The sequence below is a fragment of the Pagrus major genome, chromosome 5 (genome assembly GCF_040436345.1).
Source record: "Pagrus major chromosome 5, Pma_NU_1.0".
Lineage (NCBI taxonomy): Eukaryota > Metazoa > Chordata > Actinopteri > Spariformes > Sparidae > Pagrus > Pagrus major.
The window spans coordinates 28,764,515-28,791,509 of NC_133219.1; the positions used below are offsets into that span (position 1 = coordinate 28,764,515).

The window sequence follows — 26,995 nt, forward strand, 5'->3', positions numbered from 1 at the left end:
AAACCACATCTGTGAAAAAATGTTCTAAACTTGAAGGTCCAGTGTTTCCAGGATTTAGTTATGTTTTAGTGTTTAACTAAGAACTGTAGAACGAGCCTTTTACAGAGGGACGGGGGGTGTTCAGTTGGTTGCAACCTCACTGGCACTAAATCCTTCCAGGTTCTCTTCAACAGTGTCAAGTTTACGTCACAGAGCTGTTCCTTCATTTCATAATAGAAAATGTATCTGTTGAATAATTGATGGGTTTTTTTAGAGAGACATGTGTCTAAATGCACCACAGAGATCCGTCTGACAGCAGTACAGCAGTCTGTACACACTGCAGGCCTCAGTGCAACACAAACATTTAAATAACGAGCAACAAGTTTCAGATAAATGACTTGTTCTGCTCAACTGGACTGAACCTGTGAATCATGTGGGAAAATCTAATATAGTGTAAGTGTTGCCAGTATGCCAACCAGGGCTTTGCAAAGATTAGAGGAGCAGACTAACAACAGTTGCTCTTTAAAGTGGAAGTAATTGATTTAATGAGTCCGGTAAGAATGAAAGCTTTGTTCAGCTCTAACCTAGTTCATCCCAAAGCCCGTAAGAGGCGAGAGCTAGACGTCTCCTGATGCATGCCAACCATCACTTCATATTATGAGTTGGTACACAATACTAGAGTAGTAGTGGACCAACATGTTGACATGGGGTCAACAGGACATCATTTATACTGTCAGGACAGTGACAGTTTACAGATTACAATATTTAAACATGGTGCTGAATTAAAGCTGCAGTATTCAGTTCTGTTCTGGTCTCTCAGGACACAGAACTACTCAGAAACCCCAAATCACAGCCGTGACCTGATAAAGTTGATGTGGCTAACGCGTTAGCAAGAGAATAACCAACTTACACATCCAGCAGACACAGAGCCAACATCATCAGTGTGGTCCCAACCAGCTCCTGAGGACTTATCTGGCTCTTTAGCTGCTTAATGCTCCACACTGTTAGCTAGCTAGTCACTATTTTATTTAGTGCTTGAAGGGCACAGTGGGTTCATCAGAGCTGTCTCACTGGAAACATGGTTGATGGGAGCAGTGAGTGACACTGAAAATGAAATGGTAACTAAAGGAAGATCTACAGCTCTGCACAGCTGACAGAGCCCCTGATTATTGCAACGTAAAGTTTTCAACAAGTGTTGACTTCAGGGTTTATCAAAGCTGAAAGAGAAAAGGCTTCAAGCAAGACGTGGTGAACAGCAGCCTCTTCATAATGCTGAGGGTCTGGTACTGAACTCTTTACTTTTAAAGGCGCAGACCGAATTACATCAGGACTACAGAGCACTGACTCATGTTAATATCAATCAGTGTCAAAACTCGTAGTATAAGGTTACAGAGCACAAGAGAGCACAAGAAACATCATAAAGCCAGAGAAGCGACTAATCGATGTTTGTTACACAGCAATCACTATCTAAAGTTGGCTAACATATGCTAATATAACACCTGCAAGCTTCTGCTCGGTGAGACAGTAGCAGCAAAACCCCTGAGTTAGTGAGCTGAGGGAGGGTTAGATGTAAAACAATAAAGTATCATTTGTGATTCAGCAGTCCTGTAGTCTCAGTCAAATATACAGTCCTCATAGAGGAGATCAGTGTGATGACAGGTGAGAAGGTTTCCTCACTCTTCAGGGTCTGACACTAAACCCTTTAGGGCCAAAAACAACACTAACAAGTGGATTACACTGTGAACTGCGTATCTGATTACACCTGCGGAGCAACTGTTGCCCTGGAAACACATAACTGTGAGTTGCAACACAGTGGCTGTGACTCAGAGACAGAAGATGTACTGGAATGTGCAACTAATGAGAAATTAAAGTTAACATGTTTTTTGTCACAATTCAGGAGAAAGGGTTAGTTCAGACACTGTTCTGCAGTTCACGTCCAGAGAGGGAGTGTTAGGTTTTAAAGACAACATCAGACTTAGACAGTTTCAATTATTATTGTTATTACTATTTATTTATTTATTCTGTTTTTTCTGTGTTAAAGACCAAATTTGCAGTAAGTCAGAGTTGTTTCTGAGCATTGTTTCTTGTACATGTACAATGATTCAACACTAAGTGGTTTGTCCATATAACCTGTGCCATAGGACCAGTTTCAGACGACAGTCACTCCTCCGTGTTCATATTAAGGAGCACATTGTACAGTTGTGTCATTGTGTGTCACTGTATCACATGTTTGCTCAGGATACATTAGATTGGCCGGAGGCAACATGAGCTTGTGTGTCGAGCCCATAAGAATGTGACAGCAGCCACACAACCTGCTGTCTCTGCTGGAGAACGTGCACTAATGAGTAGGTTGATGTTTCTAACTGCATGTGAGCTGCATGAAGGCTTCAGCTCTGCACCAGCCCTCTTTCACTAAACTCAGCTTTTCCTGTGAACTTTGACTTTTTACAGCCTCTCGAAAAGACGCAAAGTTCAGTGCTTTTGTCCGTATTCTCTTCAACACGCACAGATGAGCCTGAACCATCTGATGAACCATCTGATGAACCATCTGATGAGTGGCTGTGATTCTCTGCATGAAAGCTGGAAGAGCAGTGAGGGCTTTAAAACAAAGGCCTGGAGGCTGTTACATAACATGATGAGACGAGGAGAGAAGGAGGCAGCTCCCTCTGCACTACAGAGCTGGAGTCCCTGAGCTGAACATACCCACATCACACATCCCACACAGCTCTCTCTCTCTCTCTCTCTCTCACTCACACACACACACACACACACACACACACACACACACACACACACACACACACACACACACGCACACACACACACTGCCTCCCACCTCATTGAGATGCAGGTTTCTCTCAGTACAGTTAACATTACTGGTGTGAGCTGAAGCGCTCTGCTGGTACTGTGTTTATACAGCAGTTATATCAAAGTATGAAACTCTGCATTATTATCAGATGACTGTATGACTCTGATGATGTCATCAAGTCACACAGAAAATATGCATTTCAAATGGGGCATGTGCAGCGTGTCAGACTTAGACCTTTATCCTGGCAGAAAGCCATTAGCATTATGGGAAATGTAGGGTCCAGTGTTGCTTTATTTTATGTACTAAAAGTCAGGACAGCATGTCCTCTGCTGTGACCGATATTATCCAAGCTTTATGGAAGAGCAGTGTGCGCTCATGTGCCACTTTTTAAATTCAACCTTTATGGAAATGTATAATGAAGAAAAGAGAAGATGGTGATGGAAAATGAATCAAGAATCCTCATAAATGTGAGTTTGATAGAAGAACCGACCACAGTAGAACAGGATAAACATGAAGCCTTGGCAGACTCGACTCTGTTTTGGCCGTTACTAGGCTACAGCTTCTCCCACTTGTTTGAGTTGTAAGGTAACATTTATGGCAAGGTTGAGAAAGACAGAGTTTCTATTTAAAGACTGTTCCACCTCAAAATAAGGGACAGAGCTCTTTTAATCCTCAGAAAGTAGTGACAGGTGTTCATTTGTGTAAACAGCTTGGCTCTTATCAAAATCCTGTACTGTACTTGACCCTTTGCTTCACATGCGTCCAGTGAACATAGTGTATATCAGCTGAAGTGCAGGGATGTTCCTGCATAGCCAACATCTGTCTCTACATGTTTGCAGCCATTGTAAGAAATAAGTAATCCACAACAAGCTGTTTCTGTAAAATAACCCATAAAGCAGAGGTGTTTCTGGTTGCATGATCCTGGTTACACAATGACTGCTTGCTAGCCATAAAAAAATATGTATTTGTATTTTAGGCGGTTTGCTTTCTAAATGTACTGTCTTGGCACTATATTTATCAAGCCTCAATTAAAAGTCTCTCCTTTACTTTAACAGCTGTGACCATGTAGCAGCAGCTTAAATATATTCAACATTTCATGTACAAACAGACATTAAAATATCTAAAAAGAACGAGACCTGCGAGGTATATTTTGTTGAGGAAATCTTAAATTGTATCATCACGGCCCAGGACAGGAAGGCTCTACAGCGGCTGATCCAAACCACCAGAACATCACTGGTACCATCTACAGAGCATCAGTGACATCAGAGAAGTGAGATGTCTGCACAGAGCCCAAAGATACTAAAAGACAACACCCACCCAGCCACAGTGTGTTCACCCTGCTGCCACCTGACAACAGATACAGAAGTATCTGCTGCTGTACCACCAGACTACAGAGCAGCTTCACTCCTCAGACTACAGAGCAGCTTCACTCCTCAGATTGTGAGACTCCTGAAATCATCCTCAACACTCCGCCATGAACTGTTTATTTTGTGACTTACTGATTATTATAATTATATTTTTATTGTAATGAATTTGTCTAGTTTTGTGTGTGCGTGTGTGCGTGCGTGCATGCATGTAGCTTAGGGAATTGCAAACATAAATCTCATTATACAATCGTGTGTTGCATAATGACAATTCAATTAATCTGATATCTTGTTAGATAACCCTGTGCCTCTCTGGACAAAAGGCACTTCGCACAAAGTTGTGTATGTGAGTGTTTTGTTTGTCTGCTCTTTGAGACTGTGGGGAGGTGTGCACAGTCAAATCTGTATCTATTCTGAGGGGCAGAGTGATGTGTAAAGGATTCCCCATAAACCAGCCTGTTGAAGAGCAAACTGCAGCATGTGAAGGAGAGTTCAGACAAACCAAACAAAGAGGCTTCTCCCACTGTGCTCTGTTGACTCTTCTGTCTGAACGGGACTGTCTACAACAGCAGTGACAGCCCAGCCTCTGCTGTTCACATTGGGCAGAATGTGGCGTTCTTGAACGTGTGCCCAGTCCCCCTACATCCAGGAGCAGGGAGCTGTGGATGGCACAGAGCCTCAGCCTTCACACACTCTGCTGTGAGTTTTCTGGAGGTTAGAGGGGGTGGTGACAACAAAGGTCCCTTCTCTTTAGTTCATCCCGTCGTTCTTTGTGAATTTTCTCCTCCTGCTGAGAAGATTTTATAAACTGTTACAGATGTCCACTGGGTTCACAGCAAATACGCTCTCTCTGCACAAACCCTCAGGCTGATACTTACTGGGCAGCAGCAGAATTTATGATGAGGCAGCACGTGTTGCACATGCACCATGACAGTAGACTGTGCTCTACACCCTGCAGTGTGCTGCAAATTAAATAGCGTTTGCCCCCAGATTGCTTTCAAATACAGCGCTGTGTGCAGATGCTGGTTTACATGCTGCAAAGTTCCACGTCTTGAAGAGTGGACTGTGTTTGATAGCCTGAAAGCCAGGCACCTGCAACAGCCACAGCTGATGTTAGCACGCCTGCAGCCAGCGCTGCACTTGTTCACGGAGAGTTGAAGCCTCCTACATGGTTGACGAGGCATCAGCATCATGATCGACTCTATGTAATAAATTAATTAGTTGTAGAAGTTGTTGTTGGAGACAACTGGGCTTTTTTCACTGTCCTGGTTGAAGTTACCTTAGCATTTCTACCAGCGTTAGTCAAAACTCAGGCCCTGGCTGTTTCTGAAATTCTGAACCCACATGCTGTTTAGTACACTAAAACAGAATGTAAGGTTTTTCAGTATGTCTGAAACCAATAGTATGTGAGTTGAATACTATTTATGTGGAAATATTACAGGATGCAAGTGCTGCTGTAGTGACAACAACCACATAACAGACAATGACTGTTTCTTCTTTGGATCAGGCAGACTAGAAGCTGCAACGTCATATTGCTGCTCTCTGCGGTTTGTTTTTAATGTTCCTTTTGACAGTTCTTTATATTTTTTAGATGGTCTGATACTGTGCTGATATTCCATCTGTTGCTACATTTTAGTTCAGGCCTGTTCCCCTGCATGGGCCAAGAGACTTTGACTCCCATCACCACTGGTGATGTAAAACTTGTTCTCACTCACGACACAGCAGCTTGGTCAGTGGACTCAAGCTTCAAACTGTGACACTCCACCCAACCCTCTAGTGTCAGCTTTATACGTGAGAAGCTTTGTGCTCAAGTTATCAATAATACAGAATATGCAACATCCGGTTAGACTTTCAAAATAAAGGCTCTGCCTTGCTCAAGTGGCATAAGTTACGCCATACGTATGTTGACTTGCTTGGGTAACATGAATTAAACAAAACTTAAACATATCACTCTTCAGTCTTGGTCACTAGTGGGACACAAACCCTATTCTCCAGAGGGAAAGTGCAGTGTATGACCCATCCAACCACCCCCGCCGCTCCCTGACTCACTCTTTACACTACTGCACTGGAGGAAAGCCTGAAGAAGCCTACGGCGTCAAACTTAGAAGTGCAGGGCCACTGACCAGGCTGCTGTATTTGATGCACTGGGAGTGAGAAGGGGCTGGATGTAATGGTAAAACTGGCTACTGATTAACCAAAAGATGATTGGACTTATTTAAAATTATTATAAGGCAATTCACTCCGAACATCATCACATAGAAAGACTGCTAAAACAAGAAGAAAGTGTCGTCATTTCCTATGTTAACAGGTGCTTTTAAAGATTATTTGCTGTTCAGCTGTACAGTCTCCAGTCTCCGCAGTGGAATTCAGAGGACTTGATGTCAGCAGAACTGCAGCAGTCAGTCGGCACAGGCTTTCCAGTTCCAGACTTTGCATGTAATATTTATTTGCATAGACAAAGCAGCTGCTGCCTCTCTGGTGATGTTTCAGTACAAAGAGACAGAAGTCTGTCAGAGGCTCTTTTAGCCCAGATCCAGCTCCCTTTTTGGCTCCTTAGCAGAGGATTTTCTTCACAGGCTGAGTCAGAACAGCAGAGGAGCTCCATGGACTAGTTTGATAACATGGCGTAGATGGGAAAGTCCTACAAATAAGTGTTTTTAATTTATTATGCCTTTGGATAACACATTTCCCACCTGTTGTTCCTTCTAACGACTAAAAGCTACACTGTTATAATCCTGCAGCTTTATCAAGAGCCTCTTATACGTTTGTCAGTCATTGGATCCTTTTTTCTGTATGCATTGATTCTCAGAGAGTGATTCAGTCATCCATCGGCTGTTTCACACACACTTTCAGTCACCCATCATTCACAGCAAAACTACTGACTCACAGTCTCCTTTCCACAGGCATGGCTTTAATTTCAACAACTTTTAAATTGTGGTGCAAGACAGTGTTTAAAGAACTAATGAAACAGCTGTTTTTATTGTTAGCCTTGTTAGCGGCATACACAGCTCTATACACAACCCTATACACAGCTCTATACACAACTCTGTACACAGCTCTATACACAACCCTATACACAGCTCTGTACACAACTCTATACACAGCTCTGTACACAACTCTATACACAGCGATGTCTGTCTGTGTGTTGGTCTGTTAGTCCCACCAGCAGGTTGAATTGTCTCAACAACTGTCGGATGGATTGTCATCACATTTGTACAGATATTCATGGCCTCAGAGGATGAATCCTAACTACTCTGATGATCTCTTGACCTTTCCTTTAGTGCCAGCATGAGTTGGATATTTGTCGTTTTGAGTAAAATGTCACAAAGTTGTTGAGATTGATTTTATGAAACTTGGTACACACATTTGTTCCCGCCTGAGAAGAAAACTGTAAAAGAAGGAAGAGCCATTTCGTCAGCATACCAACGCTCTTATGCTCTCCTTGGTGATAGACTTTGGTCCCATTTTTGATTTTTTTTCTGACACTGACTGATTTTTCTGAATGTGGAAATTAGTTTAAATGCTGTTTGTCTCCAAATAGTATCCAAAAATGATTATCGTGATAATTGACGGGGCTCATAATGAGTCAAATTAACATGCTCACCATGGCAAGTGTCCATTCAGTTAAGGACAAATTAGTATGATGTAAGTCTGTCATTTTCATTCCACAGACTGCTTTGATTTACAGGGCTTGTCGTAGCTAATGTAATGAGAATATCACAGCACATTTTTTAAATGCTGCACATGTATTTTTCTCATTCATGGCCACTGTATAAAACACACTGAACAGTCTGCAGCTCAGTTGTATGCTGTGGAAACATTTAGACATCAGAGATGTGGATCTTTACTGGCCTCACAACTTGATTTGATTACGATTCAGCTGTCAACAATTTGAATTCATAACGATTCTCAATGCATCTCAGACCTCTGGAACTGACTGAACTTGTCAGACATCGCACTCTTCTCTCAGAGCTGGACGGCAAGAGCGTCCTCAATACTTTAGGGCTCACTCTATTCTTTATGGTTGCAGACGTGAGCTTCAGGTGGAAATGAAATCGTTGTTGTTGTTCATGAATTCTGAAATGTGACCAGATGTCTGCTTTCAAAATACTGGGTACGCTTTGGCTCACTGCTGCTGATCTCTGCCTCCCTCTGCCACATCTCCTAGCATCAGTAACATTAGCTTAATGTTTGCCCACAACTTGAAGCAAAAGAGCGACATTGCGACATAACTACAAAACTTAACTGTCCAGCCGAGGCAGGAAAATCAACGATCAACATTAGTGGGCTGTCAGTTTGTGTAAGCTCCAGACTCCTGATTCTGCTCCGTCACTGCATCTTCAACGTCTGCATTGTGATGCATCTAAAATTTTAGACATTTCTCTAATAGACACTATATTTAGATCCTTTAACATCCCTTCTCTCACAGCAAGTGATGAACAGGAACTGAAGAGTGAGACACAGACTCTGCAGTGTAGGTGTGTTGAGGTGTGGGCTGACAGGCAGATGATGAACAAGCACCTGGTCTCTGTGGAGGAGGTGATGAAACATCAGCTGTGTCACACAGCAATAAGACACTGGAGGGGACGATGTTGCACAGATTCTGTTGAAGGGATCCTCGTCTCATGAAGTCTTTTAGATCTTACAGTTCTCACTGAAAATATCTATCTCAAAGATAATGTATATGTCATGTTAGAGATGTTCCAGTCAAGTTTCTTTGTCCAGATCCCAATCGGAGTCCTTTAATGTTTGGTTTCTATCAGCAACACACTCTTATTACTGCCTACTGCACCCAGCTGGTTACATCAGAGAAGAAGATATTGTGCCAAAGATCTCTGCACTTTGTGAATCAGAAAGAGATAACAGATGGGTTATTGATCATCTGAGCAGATCAGTATCGTCAATCCAGGTGTCAGAACACATCACATGTCATCACGGCCAGCACAGATAAAGATCTTGATAAAGATGATTTTCACATTCACACTCTAACTTCCACTGTCGTATGCAGGTCACTGTAGAGCACAGCTGTTGTTAAGGAGAGCAGTGTTGAGACACCATCAGGCTGAGGAGGACAGAACACAGCCCAGTCCAGCAGGGCTGGACCGGGATGATAATTCAGGCCGGCCAATGGCCACGCATTCTCAATAGACCACAACAGAATGAACCCTGTTCTCTTCAGGTACAGTCCAGTGTATGAGCCTGCCCACCTCAGCCATTCAGACCTCTCCTTCTCTATACTGCTGCACTAAAGGGGCAGCTACAGCATCACTCTTAGAAGCAGTGAGAATGGGCTGAGTATTCACGCTGTTTGGATAATGTGGACACACAGTGAAAGGTTTTTTCAGTTATCCAACTGACATTAATAAGTGTTGCCTAGTGCAGCTTTAATTCACTCCCAGTCTTTACCAAACGATTCCCTGTAAAGCTGTTGCCTGTGAAGTGCTCAGAAACAGTCTGAAAGTGCTCCTTTTATGAAGCCATGCCCTCTCTAAAAATACCTCTTCTCCTTTTAAGAGGTCAGTGTGATATAAACCTCCACTGTGGGTTATGTAAGCCTGGGTTCGTTCACTCTTTGTCTCCGGTCTATGGCTGGTTTTTATGAGATGCAGGTGGTTCTGCTGCCAGACACCAGCTCTACACTGAAACACAGCTGCCTTCGAAGGGTTAACAGCAGCGATGACACAGCCCTGCTCTCACCACGCAGGGTTTCTAAGAGACGATGCTCTCAGGTTGACCTGCGGCGTTCAGGTAGAAGCACTGCAGAAAAACATACACCCACCAGGGATTGCTTTTCAATTTTCCAGGGTTTCGTGCTGAGCTGCTGTTTGTCTCTCTCCTGATGTTTCACTTTGTTTTCCCCTCGCAGCCAGGAAACGTGTTATACCATCATTGCTTTATTTTTCTCCTGTTCAAAGGAAAAGCAGAAGTTTAACAGTGCACACTAACAGTGATAATGTTCAGTTCACCTTTAAGCACCTGTTGTAGACTCATTTATTTAGAAACCTAATCCATCCTCCTCTTTGAACTCACTGCTTTGGTTTTTGGTCACGAACCTCCAGTTGCTCCTGATCCTCCGGTGTTGTATGAGCTTATCTGTTAATCGTACCTTTGAGAAGCTGCTGGTTTGTGTAATCTGTTGGAATGTGGACGATGTTTGATGCAGGATGACATCAGCCACTGTGTATTATGTGTGTCACTTAAACAGTCGAGACAGGAGCCTGCTCAAAGGCGATCTGTCTGATTTAAGCTGAGGGATCAAAAACCCAGTATCACTTTGTGTTGTCTGTTGGATGACATGTCTGCAGTTAACACGAAGGAGCTCAGAAGATCTTTGTCTTCTACCCTCATTATAAACACACACCATCATATTCATCAAGCTTATGTCATCCTGCTTAGGATACGATCACACTTAGTTTATGTTCTCTGCCTCGGTCCAGGCTGTAGAAACATGCTGTAGAGTTAATGACATAATCACAGTTCTCTGAGGTGATGTTTTTGTGTTACCTGAAGTCTCTGCCAGCCTGGAGTCAGCATATTGTGGTAAGGAGTGTGAACCTGGGATCAGCTGAAGAGAGACAAGCACCTGAACTGACTGTTGGCTGAGACTCCTTCAAACATCTGCTCCTTTATATCCAACACATCAAACATCTGAACAGGTCGACTCCCAACAACACGACCTCTGCTGCAGACCACGACAGACGCTCCACACCCTTCACCGTCGTACCCTCGCAGTTTGGTTAGGTTTAGGAAAACATCATGAAAATCACATGACTTATGTAAATTCAGTTATTTACATATGTTACACAGGCAATGTGCAAAGTCATGACATACCAATTCAATTACAGTAATGAGATCTCAATACAGTGACAAAATTCACACAACCTTGTAAACACTAATCTAGGATAGTAATGCAGAAAAATGTATCCATGGAATCTCTTTCCTTTGGTGATCTGAAGTAAATATGTAGAAGTGTGGTAGCAGTTTAATTTCAGTTGGACTTTAACGGTCCTGTTTTCAAGAAAAGTAGATTTTTGAGTCTCAAAGTTTCTGTCGAGTTGAGAACGGGACTCAAAAATCAACTTTGAATGTAGACTTGCAATTTTTAAAATCATCACTACAACACAAACACACTTGGTACCTATAGAGGGTTCAATGTTCTGTGGAGAATTGTGACGAGGTATTTTCAGAGCAGAGTTGAGAGGTCTCACTCTGCGTTACTTGAAGCTATTATAGTTGGGGATAAAAGCTGCAGCCTTCACCTTTCAGTGCTGACTCTTAAAAACCATATGAATATTAGCATTAACCCATAAATCATCTCTTCCTGGGATCATGTTCTGTTGATGTTTGATTACATCCTCACCCCTCTGGAGCCACGCCTCAGATTGAGACCTTTGTGTATGTTCTGTTTATGCTTTGTGTAAATGCACTCTGACTGTCAACGTACAAGTGATGAATGGAAATATATAATGATGAGCCCCCCCGCGGCCCCCCCGCAGTATTACCTAATATGTAAACATGTCTTAGGCGATGTCCTTAAGTGTCTTCTAAAGCGTTATATATTGTGATGGGTTTCAGTCCACCCACACTGATGGACTGGAATAAAGCATCACATTATTCTCTCATCATAGCTCCTCTGACAGAAGCTTTTATCTCCTGTTGAACCTTTAGATAGTTTGTGCAAAACTCATTTGTCACTTAGTCGACCTCTTATATCAGCTGATCTCCTGAGCAGTAAGGAGGCGGGGTAATGTTTCCATGTGCTAAGAAGCACTCATCTAGTTCATCTTTAATGTAGGTATTTATGGTCCTGCTCGTGGACGTCAGCAGGGTTGATACTGCTGCTGTTGATACGTCCTCATCACTACAAATGCTTCTGATATGATGGCAACAGAAAACAACTGCATTCTGCGACTGCGTGCTGAGCAGACAGTGTGTGGTCTGGTTCAATGACACAGGAACCAGAACTTGTCTTTGGCTGCTGACCAGTGATTAGACAAACATGCTGACTGGATCACAGAGAAATATCATCTTTCCGTTGTTCGACTGTGAAGAGATGATTCAGAAGAAGAACGATGAAGACTAATCTGTGGTGTTCCACTGTATCTCAGCTGTAGTAATATGTAATAATAAGTAATATTCACAGGTCCAGTTCATTTTATTCTCTGTCATGAAGATTGTGAGGTTCACACCACAAACACCCTGTTCACCTGACCATGCAGTCTGCTCTGAAGATGCACTTGTATGTTGTTTTTTTTGCCAGTGCAGTCAGCTGCTGGATTATGTTGAGTTGATTAACATGAGTCACTGGTGATCAGATCTCACTTCCTGCTCTATATGAAATAAACACATCCATCACTTGGACAACAGACACAATTTTCTTTTTACACAAAGACGGAACTTCTTTTACAAAAAGGCCCAAGTAGTGAAAAACAGAGGAGGTTAGTTGAGAAGGCGGTCCTTCAGTGTTGCCCAGGACACATGCTTGAACACACTGCTAGAAGAATGTGGTCACATGCAGCTCAGACCTCCTCCGGATGTGGTCTGACTGATCACAGTTCAAATGGGTCCTCAGTACATCTTGGTGGTGTTCACACCTGTACAGGGAGGATGGTAGTACCAGGTCTGAACAGGGCTGTTGTGCTGTATTACATCATGTGGTGGGGCTGACTGTTGCATGATGTTGCATTCAATTCTGTGGCTTCATTGAATTAAAATGTTGTTTCTACAACCAGTACTAATGTCAGTCTGAACGTGGCCTTGGAGGGAAACTCCTGGTAGTTGTAGTTTGGCCATTTTCCCTGAAGTAAAAAAAACTTGCCAGGTTAAAAGCTGCGTTCCGGGAAAGTTGCCAAGTTGTAAGATGTTCCTTTAACATATCTGATTGAGCTTTAATAATGAGCCAGCTGCAGAACAGTCCAGCAAAGTGAAAGTGAATTCAGAAACCCTGTCTTCTTGATGAAGGGTCTCAGTCATCCAGGTCATGGTCATTCTAAGTACTGTATCGAAGGTAACTGGACTTGTTTCCTGTCGTTCCCGTTGTTCCTGTCGTCTTGTCACTGGGACAGTTTGTAAGTTATACTGCTCAGTATCCAAGTTTAAGTCAGAAAGTAACATTCAGATGTTTGAAATGTGTTAAACCTCTTCTTTGTGTGTTAGCTGTTGTTGAGTTGTCTCCTCTCGTCTCACGACTTATTAACCCTCTGCAGCAGATACGTCTGATGTGTCAGCTGCACAGATGCTGATTGGCTCACATCTTTCAGTTTTCATTTCCTCCAATCATTTGCAGACAATAACCACTGAAATGTTTCTTTATAGCTTTATTATTCCTGCTCAGAGGTGAACATGATGTTAGTCATGTGCCAGGTGAACTATGTGTTTGTTGGAAGCTGAGCCTGTTTTTGAGTGAGACGCTTCATTGATCATGTTATTATGATTGATGAGTGAGTGACTGCATGTGGATATTTATTGATTCAATGTTCCTGTAGTCTTTTTGAGTCAGATTATGTAATCACACTTTTGTGCAGAGAAAACCTAATTTGATAGATATCCGTGGCCCCAGAGGATGATAAGCAGTTCTCACCACAGGCATTTGGACTTGTCAAACAGGTAGAACTGATAACATGAACACGGTTGCATTCCATTCAGGTGTAGCACTGCCACAGTGGCACTGTTCATGCTGGCACACATGCATTTTTGGCACACGCAGATGGGACCGAGGCATTTTCAGTTTCATCAGTTCCTGTTAGGGCTGTGCAGCACGGCCAAAAAACAAAACCTCGATATTTTCAAACTGCAACAGTCTTTTCTTTAAAATGCAGGAAAACTAAAACATGATTGATACATCACACTTTTAGGAAATCCTTGTCCAAGACAGCTGAGCAGTAATTCTATCAGTCCTGCACCACCAAACATAAACTGGACTCTGTCAGCACCAGATGCTTCAGCTTAGTACAGCACAGACAGCTAGTTTCAGCACTGCACAGTAAAGTGACGAATGTGCATGAATTCATCTGCTCCTGTCGTTTGTGTTTTTACAAGACAGCAGCCTGATACGTGCCTGACTGGCTATCATTAGCCACCCAGCCACATGGTAATGACAGTCTGATGCAGACATTTCTCACAACGTGCTAAAACAAAAATGTTCATCAATGAATTTGAAATGTCACTCGACTGTAGTTCCTCCTGCACTGTTCTGCTATGACAAGTCAGAACTAACCATCTTTCCAGAACCCAGTGAAAAACAGGCTCAATAGGTATCACACACAAAACATTGACTATGTACAGTTGAAAGAAAACCAATGAATGTATTATTACAGTGAAAAGTATGAAAATGAGCTATGTGCAAAAAATGAAATGATGGAGTAATGTTCCATATATTTCTTTATATGTCTGCCATGAATATCAACAGTTTCACATCATCTCGAGTCAACATATCTTAATCTTTCAGCGCTGAACATATATTTGATCTGTGGCGCTCAATTTTTAATGCAGAACCAAATAACTTTGTGATGTGATAGAACTACATTAATACCACACAGAACCACAGTTTGGTTGCAACAAAGTGTGAACTGGTGGAGACATGAATTTTTAAAAATGAAAGATTCTTTGTTGGGGTAAAAACAATATTCATTTGATTGTATTTACATCTGGATAATTTTGTGATAATGTTAACTCACAACTGCAGCCATGCTTCTGCATGCAATCTGAAATAGTGATGACAAACAAGTAAGATGATGATTTAGCCCCAGAGGGACGAGGAGCCTGTCTGTGAACTCAGCAGTTATGTAACACCTCTGCATGGTGCAGGGCTGGAGACTGGAGGGATGGAGGGATGGAGGATGCCCCTGTCAGAGCTGCTGGATGAATATTTCAGTACACGGGCTCTCCTGTATTTTTCATATTCTGTTAAAATACCTTGGGGTACATTCAGACGCACTTACAATCGTACTTCCTGTCTGGTTTTGATGTTGCTGTGGCTTCATCGCATAGCATCTATCACTTTCATCTCCTGTGTTCAAAGTGAAGCTGTGGATCCAGAACATCTGTAGGCGTTTCTTTGTACTCCATCAGAGAGGAAGAAGTCATCTTTGTGCTCTAATTGGCACCAAGGAAGACTGAATGAAATAACAGAGCAGCAGTAGGACACCCTGTTTGTGTCACTGGACTGAAAGCAGACATAGAAAAGCTCTTATCACAGATCTCAAGCTGACATAGTGACAAATGTAATGGAAGTTAAAACTGGACTCATCTCACACATGAAATCAGAGCTGCTGATTAGATGTGATCTATATATCTATCCTTGTCAATTAGGGTTGCAAGAAATTAGTTTAAAATATACTTAAAATAAGTTGTTATTAGGTCGGTTTCAATCATGCAAAGTTAGAAAGCATAAAACATGATGAGGTCCTGCTATGCTCAGCTAACTATGGTTTGGTCAATCCGTGTCACCTGCTGAGCTGACTCAGACTACTCTGACACACCTTGTCTCCTTATTGATTTAGTTACTTATATCATTATTTTTTTTATCACATGTGATGCACTGAGCAGCAGTGCACATCATGAGAAGGAGGAAAAGTCCACCTGCTGCTGTGACATCCAACGCTTGGCTGGAAACTCCACTTGAAAAAGGAGTTTCCTTTGCTCCTGAAACAGACAGCAGACAGGAGGCAGCAGGTGTTTGCTGTTTGTCATCCTGACAGTATGTCCTGAGTCACACTGTGCTATAACTGCCTGTAGTGTGTGCTGTGTAGATTTATATAAACATCATTCATTTCACATTATGTACAAGTTGAACTCTGAGGCCACTGTCTCTACCTGCTCCCTGTTGAAAGACAATAATACTTAAAAATATGTTTTTATCCTGGGGTCACAATGAGCCTGGTTGGTTCCTCCATATAAATATAACATACATAGTGAAATATTGAAATGACTTTAAACTAAATGACACCAGAATCAAAGGCGTGTAAATAATATGGTCAGTGCTAATGTAGATTGTACTTGGACTAAAAGCTGCAATTTGTCTATAAAAGTCTATAATTTTGTGTTACACAATATGCAAATTAACTGCAACTTTCCCGAAATAATAACCTTTTTCAGATGACATTAATTACAAAACTCAAAACGTTTTTAAATAAATAAGTTCACAGCTTGCTGTGATGGTTGTTTCTTTCCATGTTATTAATGAAGACATTTTGATTTGATTTGATTGTAGCCTTTAGTTACTTGCAAATGTCAGAAAAAACACCTAATGAGATTTGATAAAGGATGGAAACAGATCTGTATCTGATAAGTGGATTGGATACTTTTCATAAGGAGCATGGTGGTGACTGTACAATAAAATATTCTGTTACAGCTCTTCATTAGAATCCCTGTCTGTTATTAAAAAAGTATCCAGTCCAATAAAATGTCTAATAAAGATTTCAGTCCTAAAATGGGATCCTGCCAGTGAAGGTTGGGAATGTCATCACGTTACCATAGCTGCCATCGTGTTACCATAGCTGCCATCACGTTACCATTGCCGCCATCACGTTACCATAGCTGCCGTCACGTTACCATAGCTGCCACCACGTTACTATAGTGCCATCATGTTACCGTAGCTGCCATCACGTTACCATAGCTGCCATCGTTTAACCATAGCTGCCGTCACGTTACCATAGCTGCCATTGTGTTACCATAGCTGCTGTCATGTTAACATAGCTGCCATCGTTTTACCATAGCTGCCGTCATGTTACTATAGCTGCCATTGTGTTACCAAAGCTGCCGTCATGTTACCATAGCTGCCATCACGTTACCATTGCTGCCATCCAGTACCATAGCTGCCGTCATGTTACCATAGCTGCCATCACGTTACCATAGCTGCCGTCACATTACCATAGCTGCCATTGTGTTACCAAAGCTGCCGTCACGTTACCATAGCTGCCATCGTGTTACCATAGCTGCCATCGTGTTACCATAGCTTTCATCAAGTTACCATAGCTGCCGTCACGTTACCATAGCTGCCATTGTGTTACCATAGCTGCCGTCACGTTACCATAGCTGCCATTGTGTTACCATAGCTGCCGTCACGTTACCATAGCTGCCATCGTGTTACCTTAGCTGCTTTCATGTTACCATAGCTACCGTCATGTTACCATAGCTGCCGTCACGTTACCATAGCTGCCTTCATGTTACCATAGCTGCCGTCGTGTTACCATTGCTGCCATCGTGTTAGCATAGCTCCCATCGTGTTAACACAGCTCCCATCGTGTTAGCATAGCTCCCATCGTGTTACCATAGCTGCTTTCTGATTGTAATTCTTGATCGTATACTTGTTTTAAATGTAGATTAGACCAGGTTCATGGGTTTTCTATCTATATTCTATCCTGGCTTTAAAACACTACGCCTTGCACCCATAAACCATATCACTCTTTCTGAATCTTGCTTCATCCTCCCTCTGAGGGAATACAAGACAATTACCCTGTGTGCTTTGGTCGGGACTCACAGAACAAAGAGACACTGATGCCACAAAACCCCACGAAAGAGTCATCTGTCTCATTTTTAATAGAAGTGTGTTCATTTATAGCCCTGCAAAGAGCTAATTGCCATTCAGTTATATTTGCTTGCTCCCTGTCTGCCCTTCCCTCCATCTCTCTGACAACAGAAACGTAATAAAAGAGATGTCGTTCTGAACACATCATTCATGCACCAGTCAAATCAATCAAATCAAAGAGAGCTCATCTTACAAAGACTAACTCAGAAATGTAAAAAAAGGCGGTAAAGCACAATATCCTGTGTTTGTGCAGCAAATGTTCAGAGGTAAGAGAATAATGCTTCATGTTAATAAACGATTTGAATCAATAACTCGCACTGTGTTTAAAGATGTATCAAATAAGTGTTTAAAGTAGACGGGCCTGTAGATCCGTCTGTATCTGTACTGTAGATCAGTCTGTAGACGTACTGTAGATTACATGAGTTGTTCTTACAGTGTCACAGTACACAGTTGCTTTACACAGTATGAAAAGTTTTACCTGTAGTTCATTAATCCCCTGAGCTCAGCCTTGTTTCCAGTTGTTTGTGTTTTTTAGTTTACCATATACCTTTTACTGTTACGTTCTTGTAATGCATTACAGTGCATCAGCTGCTGCATCCCATTTTGCCATATGATGCAACAATTGACAACACAAGAGAAGTGAAAAAGCACCAGATTGATGTAAATGCAATCAGATAAAATGCTTCTCCAGATGACTTTTTCATCATTTATTTCTACACATATACATATATACAGTATGTATATATATGTATATATACACATATACATATACAGTATATGTGTATATATACATATATATATTCCTGTTTTGTGTCATAGTCTCATCTTTGTCACAGAAAATGTAACGCATGTGTTTTGTTGTGATTTCCATGAACAAATGAACACTAGTCACATTAAAAGTAGTGTTTGTGAAGGTCTGGGATGTTGGAGCCTGATAAAAATGTCGTTTTAAAAACAAAAGGGTTTGTTGTTCACTTTTTTGGGATTGGGATAAACCACCATCTGACCATCTATTCTGACCAGTAGAATACAACATGTTTTTGGTTTTGTGTTGTTTCTTCAATGCTTGAAACAAATCGTGCTCGTAGGTAAAAGTGACTATTACAGTAACTTTAGTAAAAGCTGGTTTCTGGAAATGATTTCACTATATAAAGGTCAGTGGAATTGTTTCTAGAAATACAATCCAGTCGTCCCTATTTATCCCAGAAGGCTGGGCTCTGTTCCCAGGCCCCTCCTCCTGTCACAGTGCCAAGTCTTGGCTTGTTCCCAGCTATGAAAAGTGGATGCTGAATGAGTGAAAAAGGCTCAATGGTAGTTGTGATGGTGAGGGGAGCCCCATTAATACATTGGACTCAGTACTCACATAAAGGCCGGGGCAGCCCTGCACACAGACACAATATGATTAATGGAGAGGATCCTGTTGTGTTTGAACTTCCAGTCTGTGGCTACAAGCCAAACCAGACTGCAGAGCTCGCTGGTTTCAAGACCTCATCACTAAATCCCTGTTTGACACAACCTTTACAACATCCCTGTGAACTTAAGTCACACTCTCACAAAATTATGGACATATTTTGATTAAGGATGCACAATATATCATATCATGGCAATAAATTATTGGCCAAATAATGGGAAATTTACATTATGGGCCGGAAGGAGAAGGAGAAAGGAGGAGAGAAATGAGAAGGGGAAGAAGGAGAATAAGGGGAAGAAGTAGGAGAAGGAAAATAAGAAGAATTACATGTACAGCACACTGTTCCTGCTGTCATGACATCAGATTGAATCTTTGTCTGTCTATAGTCTGAGTGGCTCTACAAACATGTCTTCACCAGTGTGGACATTTTTGTTTTTACTGTTAAAGACAACACAATTTGCATGTACGTGTTGAGAGAGGAGGGAAATAATACAAATCTAAAAGTACAATGTTTCCCTCTGAAATGAAGTGGAGCGGCATGAAATAAAAAACCTCAGATAAATCACATCAACATAAAGGGCTGTACTTGTCTAATGTAATTAGCTCCTCTCCACTGAAGCTTGTCAATCTAACTCGATGTCTTTGTCTCTGTATACTTTGTCTCCCACTCATCAGTACATGTAACATTTAAAAGACTTCATCTCCTGCGTGCACTGATGCTGTTTGCTTTCATATTTGTTACTAGAAAAGTGATGAATGTTTGAATTTGACTTATCATGCAGAAAACATAGACTTAGTCTCCACTGGTGACGTACACACCAAACTAACAAGGACAAAGATGATCACAGATCCACTGCAGCACATACAAGCACATTATTTTCCACATTACCTTAATAACACCTGTTTTGTGAGTAATTATGTAATTTGTCACCATGAGAAAACACATGGAGTCAGACTGGTGAACTAAAACTTTCCATAAGTTTTAAAGAAGCCCATTATGTGCAGTAACAGTGATGTCACCTCATGTCATTTTTCCAGGTATATAATCCAAAGTGGAGCTCTGGTTTGTGTTAGGGAAGGACTGCTGAGAGCGTGGCGTCTGACGTCAGCAGAGGCTTCAGTGTTTGACACTTTTATGAAAGATTAGGTCACAGTATCCGGACCGGCTCACACACAGCAGGGACTTCTTATGAATGTGTGTATTGTTAGCTCTGCTCATTTATTTTATGGAAGTGGCCAAGAGAGCTGTCATTTTTATGTAGTCGCTCCACTATTGGTTGCCTGTTCTTGCTGTTGTAGCCATAACTCATTTTCTTCCACACTGTGCTATTGGTTTTTGTTCAGTTAGACCCTTCCTGCCACAGAGTGCAGTGTACGGTACCTTAACTCAGAATCAGGATCAGCTTTATTAAGTATGTACATGTACACTGAACATTACTCGTTATAAAGAGACAGAAACCAACATTTAACTGCTGTATTACAGACAGTACATATCAGTAGGTGAAAAAATAGATGTGCCTAAACATATATATGAAACACAACAATAAACAACAACACAGTGTTTATTGTAGCATGTGAATTAATGTGGATAGCACGATAACAATATAATATCAGCATATTGCCCAGCCCTAAGAGCCAATATCAAATCCTTTTTTCAAATCTGAATCCTTTTGAATCCCCTATGTTAAATCAGGTGCGGCCATCAATGTTTGAAGTAACTGAAGTTAAAAGTAACTAAAAGTCACAGATATTCAATTGAGATACTGTATGTTGTCACCTTTTGTTGTCTGACAGAAACACAGTTGAAGCTTATAGACTTTACTCCCTGATCCAAATACTGGAGGTCCTAGTGTACAACTATCATGTTGATCAGCTCAAACACTGAGTGTACAGTCAAGTTTAGATTTAGTTTTAGTTTTAGGACATTCTCTTGAAATTGACCTGATGAAAATGAGATCAGTCACCACTCTGTGTCATATCAGAGAAATGTCTTCATCAGTTTTCAACTTGTTAATCCAATAAATCCAAATTTGTTCACATCAGCAAGACTTTTCTGAAAGCTCACATATCTCTGACACTGAATTATACACAGGTGACCCAAAACCAAACGAAGGTGGATGATTCAGCCCGATGTGATATCTCTGTGTTGGTGTTGCTTCAGAACCATTAGTGGAGCTGACTGATCACAGCTCAGTGACTCGAGGAAAATGACTGGAACAGCACACAAAGTTCTCCTTTCAAACGTGGGTTCAGCTTTGTGAAAAAGATTATTTTAACCCAGACAGTCTTTTCCTAAACATAACCAAACTGCAAGAACATTCTGTGAAATTAACGTAAAAATAATAAGTGAACTGTATAATACGTTCCAAACTGTACACCAAGCCTTGTCCCCTTACTGAGAGTCCTGTACTTGACCCACTGTGTGATTGGTCGGCTGCAGTGATGGTCCTGAAACAACATAAATCATGTATCAGATACAGAAACATACATATGAACTCATCCTCCAACCATCTGAAGGGCTGTGATGACGTGGACGCTCACATGTCATGAACATGAGACTCTTCCGTCTCTACTGTCCATCATGACATGTAGAGATACTCTGTCAGTCTCAGAGTGATGTCAGAGTGATGTCAGAGGATGTTTCTTCTCTTTTCTTTTTCTCGGTCTGTGTGCAGACAGCAGCTCGTCACTGTAACAGGTGACAGTGACAGTCAGTGCAGACTAGATGCATTCTACTTTGCTCTTCTTGCTGTTCAAAAAAGGGCTGTTAGTGTTGGCGTTGAGCAAATGTACGAGGTATTGTGTCAATTGGGAACCAAATCCAAAATGGAGCCGGCTTTCAGAACCCAGCCCACATCTGGTGTGTTTGTAGTGTTGGTTGTTTCATGAGAACGTGCTCCTCATTTATTCCTCTATAACGCTCCTCTCCCCTCAGGCTGTCTCTCACTTCTTCCCCATCAACTCTGGTTCTTGTCATCCTCTTTCTCCTCTCACCTCCATCCTCCTCTCACCTCCTCCTCCTCTCACCTCCTCCTCCCCCTCCCCCCCCCTCCTCCCCCTCCCCCCCCCCTCCTCCCCCTCCCTCTCCTCCTCCACCTCCCTGTGTCTGCTCTGACAAAGATTCATGCATTAAAGCCTCAGCTACGCCTCCTGAATATCAACCCAACTCCTGCAGAACACTGGAGGAAACTCTCTGTGTCTGAGGCGTTTCCCTGTGAGGAAGCACCACACAGGACAGACTGCTTCTCCATAGATGTGGCACATTAACAGATCGGTGGCTCGGCCCTTCACATCACTGCCCTACAGCTCAGAGTCCAGTATGACCCCCCACCTCCCATGATGGAGAACAACACCTTCTTCACCTTGATCTGTGTTTCCTGCTGTAACACCGGGCCGTCCTCTCCATCAGGGCTCAGTGAAGCAGTCATGACTCCACTAGAGGAAAAACAATCAATACCTTCCAGCTCTCATCACCCTGATGTGTATGTAGAGTTAGCCCCAGTGCCTCCAGTGAGCTGTACTGGACATAAAGATGAATAACAGCTGACTGCTGCCATGGTAACCCCTCCAGAGGTCCTCCCCCCCCCCCCCCCCCCCCCCCCCATACGTCTGCTGTCAGTGCTCTGGTGCAGCAGAGTCACTCAAGCCTGCAGTCCCCCTCCCAGTACAGAAACAATATATCATGAACGACTCACCAGCAGTACGTTTGCACTCATATGATGCTATGTTTGCTAAACTGATGGCGTCTTAACTTCCTTCACTCTGCAGGCTCTCATGTGGGTCCATCAGCCCGACTATAGGAGCAACATGTGAAGCTGTACACAGATCAACATGTTCGCCATCTTGCCTGATGTAGCAGCTGCATAAATATATAAATAAATATAAATATAACAATATTAATATAAACTGTTCAATGTAAATGTTTAACAATATTGAAAAGCTCTGCAAAATTAATCCAGCATATAAAATAATGTTTAATGTAAAGAAGTCGGTTCAACAGGAATACATTACATTTAACAAACACAAACATCAAACATATATTGTTTTTTAATCATTTTATGAAACAGTAACTTCAAATGTTTGTATCATCAGGTGATACTGAATCATTTTCTAGCGGTAGAAACTCATGATGTAACAATGTGGATAATGTTCTGGTGCATGATGTCATAACAACTGATGATGTCATCACAACTGATGATGTCATAATCTGCTTATAAAGTAGTAAGAATTGAGTAAATAACATAATAACACACATGGACTCACACACACACACACACACACACACACACACACACACAAACACACACACACATGGACTCACACACACATGGACTCACACACACACACACACACACACACACAAATGCTATAATCATCACCAGCAGTAATAATGATAAAATATGAGACTTACCATTAGGAACTATCAAGCTGGACAAGTAACATTATACTCGATGGTACATGCAGTTTGATTACTTCACATGATTCCCATCACAGCCCAAACTCAACAAAGGGGAAGACTGACTGTCTAACTAGCTGGAATATGTGGAAACACCTGTATGAGTGAATGTACAGCACAAAGCTTAAAGTATGGAGATTATTACAACTCAAGTGTGTCCTGTTGAAAATATCAAAATGAAACTGATGTTTCTGTCAGGAAGTGTGAGAGATGGTTAGATAACAGTGTGTGTGTGTGTGTGCGTGTGGGTGTGTGTGTGTGCGTGTGTGTGTGTGCGTGCCCACTGTTTCTCATGATGTGTCTTTGTTGTGGTGATGAGCCTCTGGCGAGAGGTGATTCATGCTCCCTGTCTTCTTCTTCTTCAGTCTCATGTGTACTGCGACTTCGCCGGCTTCAGTTTCCTGACGACTGAACTCGTTTTTCTTCTCCCTCTGTGTTGCAGTTGAAAGAGAAGTGGTTCAGAAGAGGACCTTCACCCGATGGATGAACCTACATTTAGAGAAGGTTTGTGGATAGTTTCATGAAGCTGTGACTGCAGAGGAGAAACAGTAATTATGCTCAGTCTGCACACTCACTTATTACAGAGCTGCTCACTGACTCTTTATTTACTACCTCGGTGGAACAAGACAATTTCTTTCTTTTATTGCGGCTCCACCCTGAAACCCAGGCCCGCTCCATCTTCACCACAGACTGTATCATGATGCTGAGTTACTCCTCATGCTCATGTATGTGTTTGCACTGCAGCTGAGACACGTGCTGTACGTAAACCACTGCAGTCGCTCCTTCCTGCTCTGTGAATTATACATGTGGTTCTGTGGAGCCGCCTGTGTGCAGCATTAAAGTTTTATTAGGCTGTAAAGTGTTAATCTGAGACAACAGTGACAGTGTTACAGGTCTGGCAACCCAAGGTGGTCGTTGTGCTCCACACCACCCAGCTAGCTGCTGTATGTGAACAATGGCTGAGTGGGTGAGGGGCCCTTCCTCTGCTGCCTGGAGAAATGCTCCGAGGTAACCAATGACAATCTAGTCAGTGAATGGGGCTGCAGACAGGGGATGTATGGAGGCCCAAAGGGGACATAAATGCATAATTATAATGGATAAATTAGAAATAAATGGTCATCATATAATATTTAGATTTAATACTGTGGATGAATGAGTGAATACATTTTAAAGAATGTATTTCTTTTTCTAATTATTTAAAAAAATGATCCATTCAGTGTTTCATCTATAAAATGTCATTATAAAGTCTAACCTGACGTCTTAACATGTCCTGTTTTCTCCAACAAATGATCCAGAAGCAGAGAAACTGGAACCAGAGAATATTTTATGCTTTGTCTTGATTAAAATGGTTAATCAGTTTCCTCTCTCACTCATGTGAAGTGTTGATAGGCTGCACATACTGAATGATTGCACCCTAACCCTGCCATAGTCACAGTACACCTGTACCTGTAGACACAGCGACTCACTGTACTGTGTTTCTGTGGCGTTTCACTCCTGAGCCTGTCTGTCCTCCCTGGCTTCAGTCCCAGCCAGGGGTGAGTCAGTGTGAGCTGAGTCTGAGCGTCTGATCAGATCTTTTGTTTTCTGTCACACAATGAGCCTCTCTTGTCTTACTCACTGTTTGGCCCTGCATCAAATCTCTGACCCACTAATTGACAATCATACATTTGTCTTCTGTTATCTTGGAAAGTTCCAGTCACTTTACCCCCAACCTCCCGTCCACTGTTCAACCCTTCACCATGTCCAGACACGTTCACATGTCTGAGTTAGTAACGACTGGTTGTGATAACAGACTACACTCAGGCAGTGCATGCTGGGAGCTACTGACTGACTGGCAAAGATAAATATGCAGAGTTTACTTAAGTGGCAACTGTTGGTGTATTTGATTACATAAATTTTTCACAGCATGAACATCTCAACTTATGTCCTCATTGTTACTGACAGCTACAGAAATGACTGTGTTGATTTTGATTTTAATTAGTTTTGGTGACAGACAGGTGCTGATAGGAAGCTACCGAGTGTCATGTTAGGTGTTGAATCTCAGCTCCAGGGTGTGTTAGACAGACGTTGTCACAGTGTTGATCGTAGCACTGATTTAGCCCTTTATGTTATCTTTGGAACAGATCACAGGAAATGATGGTGGACCTGAGGGTCCAAACACCACAGCATTTCAGAAAACACAATGACATTTAGGAAAACACAACAACATTTCAGATCCCAGAAATGGTGAAACACACTTTTGTCAGTGGACAGAACCTGGCGACAGTTCAGTGTCACTGAACTGCTGAAATTGCTGTTGTGTATTGTGAAATGTCTTGTCTTTTGACCTGCGGGGCTGCTGAAATGAATACATGATTTTCACATTTTCCCAGTTTGTGACACAGTAGCCTATTTTCATACCTGTCATCAGCACATTACTCTACCACAATTTACTGCTGCTGACAGTTTTTACATTTTTAGAGAACAGAGCACCTCAGAGTCCAGAACTGAAGCAGCTAGCTAGCTTATTAGCTGCATGTCTCTATCAAAATGGTTGCTAATTGGCTAAACTTTTTGTTGATTGTGTAGTTGATTACCTCATCATTGCAGCTCTTCTTCTCACCTCTCACCTGTGCTCTCTTTCTTTCTCTGCCTTCATTTTCAGTGTGACCCGCCCATTGAGGTCCATGACCTGTTCAGAGACATACAGGATGGACACATCCTCATGGCCCTGCTGGAGGAGCTCTCTGGCTGCAAGCTGGTCAGACTCTGACACGTTGTTTTCACATGTAACTGTATAGCATTGTGCACAATAATCATAATAGTAGCTCCTTTAGCAGTGCTGGTAGGAGCTGATATGGTTGATCATTTTTATAATACTCAATAACACCTTTGTCATTCTGAATCATTTGCAGCTTCATGGGTTCAAAAAGTCCTCCCATCGTATTTTCAGACTCAACAACATTGCCAAGGTCCTCTCTTTCCTGGAGGAGAGAAATGTGAGTACCACAGCAAGTAGCTTAAAGACATGTCTACCTGCTGCTTGTTGATTGGCTGAACTGTTAACAAACGTATGTGTTACCTCAGGTGAAGCTGGTCAGTATCGATGCAGCTGATGTTGCTGATGGAAACTCCTCCATCATCCTGGGACTCATCTGGAACATCATCCTCTTCTTTCAGGTAATCTGCTTGGCCCCTGTTTTATCTATGCTCTTATTTAATACCTCGTCATCTACTCTCATCTGTTCTTTGAGTTTCTATCTCCCCTCTGTTCTGCCCCTTTTTTCACTCAAAATGAGGTCAAGTGTCAGAATAAAGTGTCTACTTCACAGTCTGTGGATTTTCCATTCACAAAAGCCCATCAAAGTGCAGCTCGCTGAGTAGTTTATGTAATCCACACTGCGGTTCAATGCTTTGGACAGACACCATGAGGAAACAATTATCTCTGCAGTTCACACAGACTGTCCTC

The 26,995-nt window shown here is 42.0% G+C and overlaps 1 protein-coding gene across 1 annotated transcript in view; it reads left to right on the forward strand.

The window, feature by feature from the left end:
* The window catches only part of clmna (calmin a), a 42,255-nt gene that overhangs the window by 2,475 nt on the left and 12,785 nt on the right, over positions 1-26,995 (forward strand). Inside the window, exons 2-5 of the mRNA XM_073465960.1 lie at positions 23,990-24,051; positions 26,192-26,287; positions 26,442-26,525; positions 26,614-26,706. Coding sequence (XP_073322061.1) covers positions 23,990-24,051; positions 26,192-26,287; positions 26,442-26,525; positions 26,614-26,706 — 335 coding nt within the window. The remainder of the gene's footprint in view (positions 1-23,989; positions 24,052-26,191; positions 26,288-26,441; positions 26,526-26,613; positions 26,707-26,995) is intronic.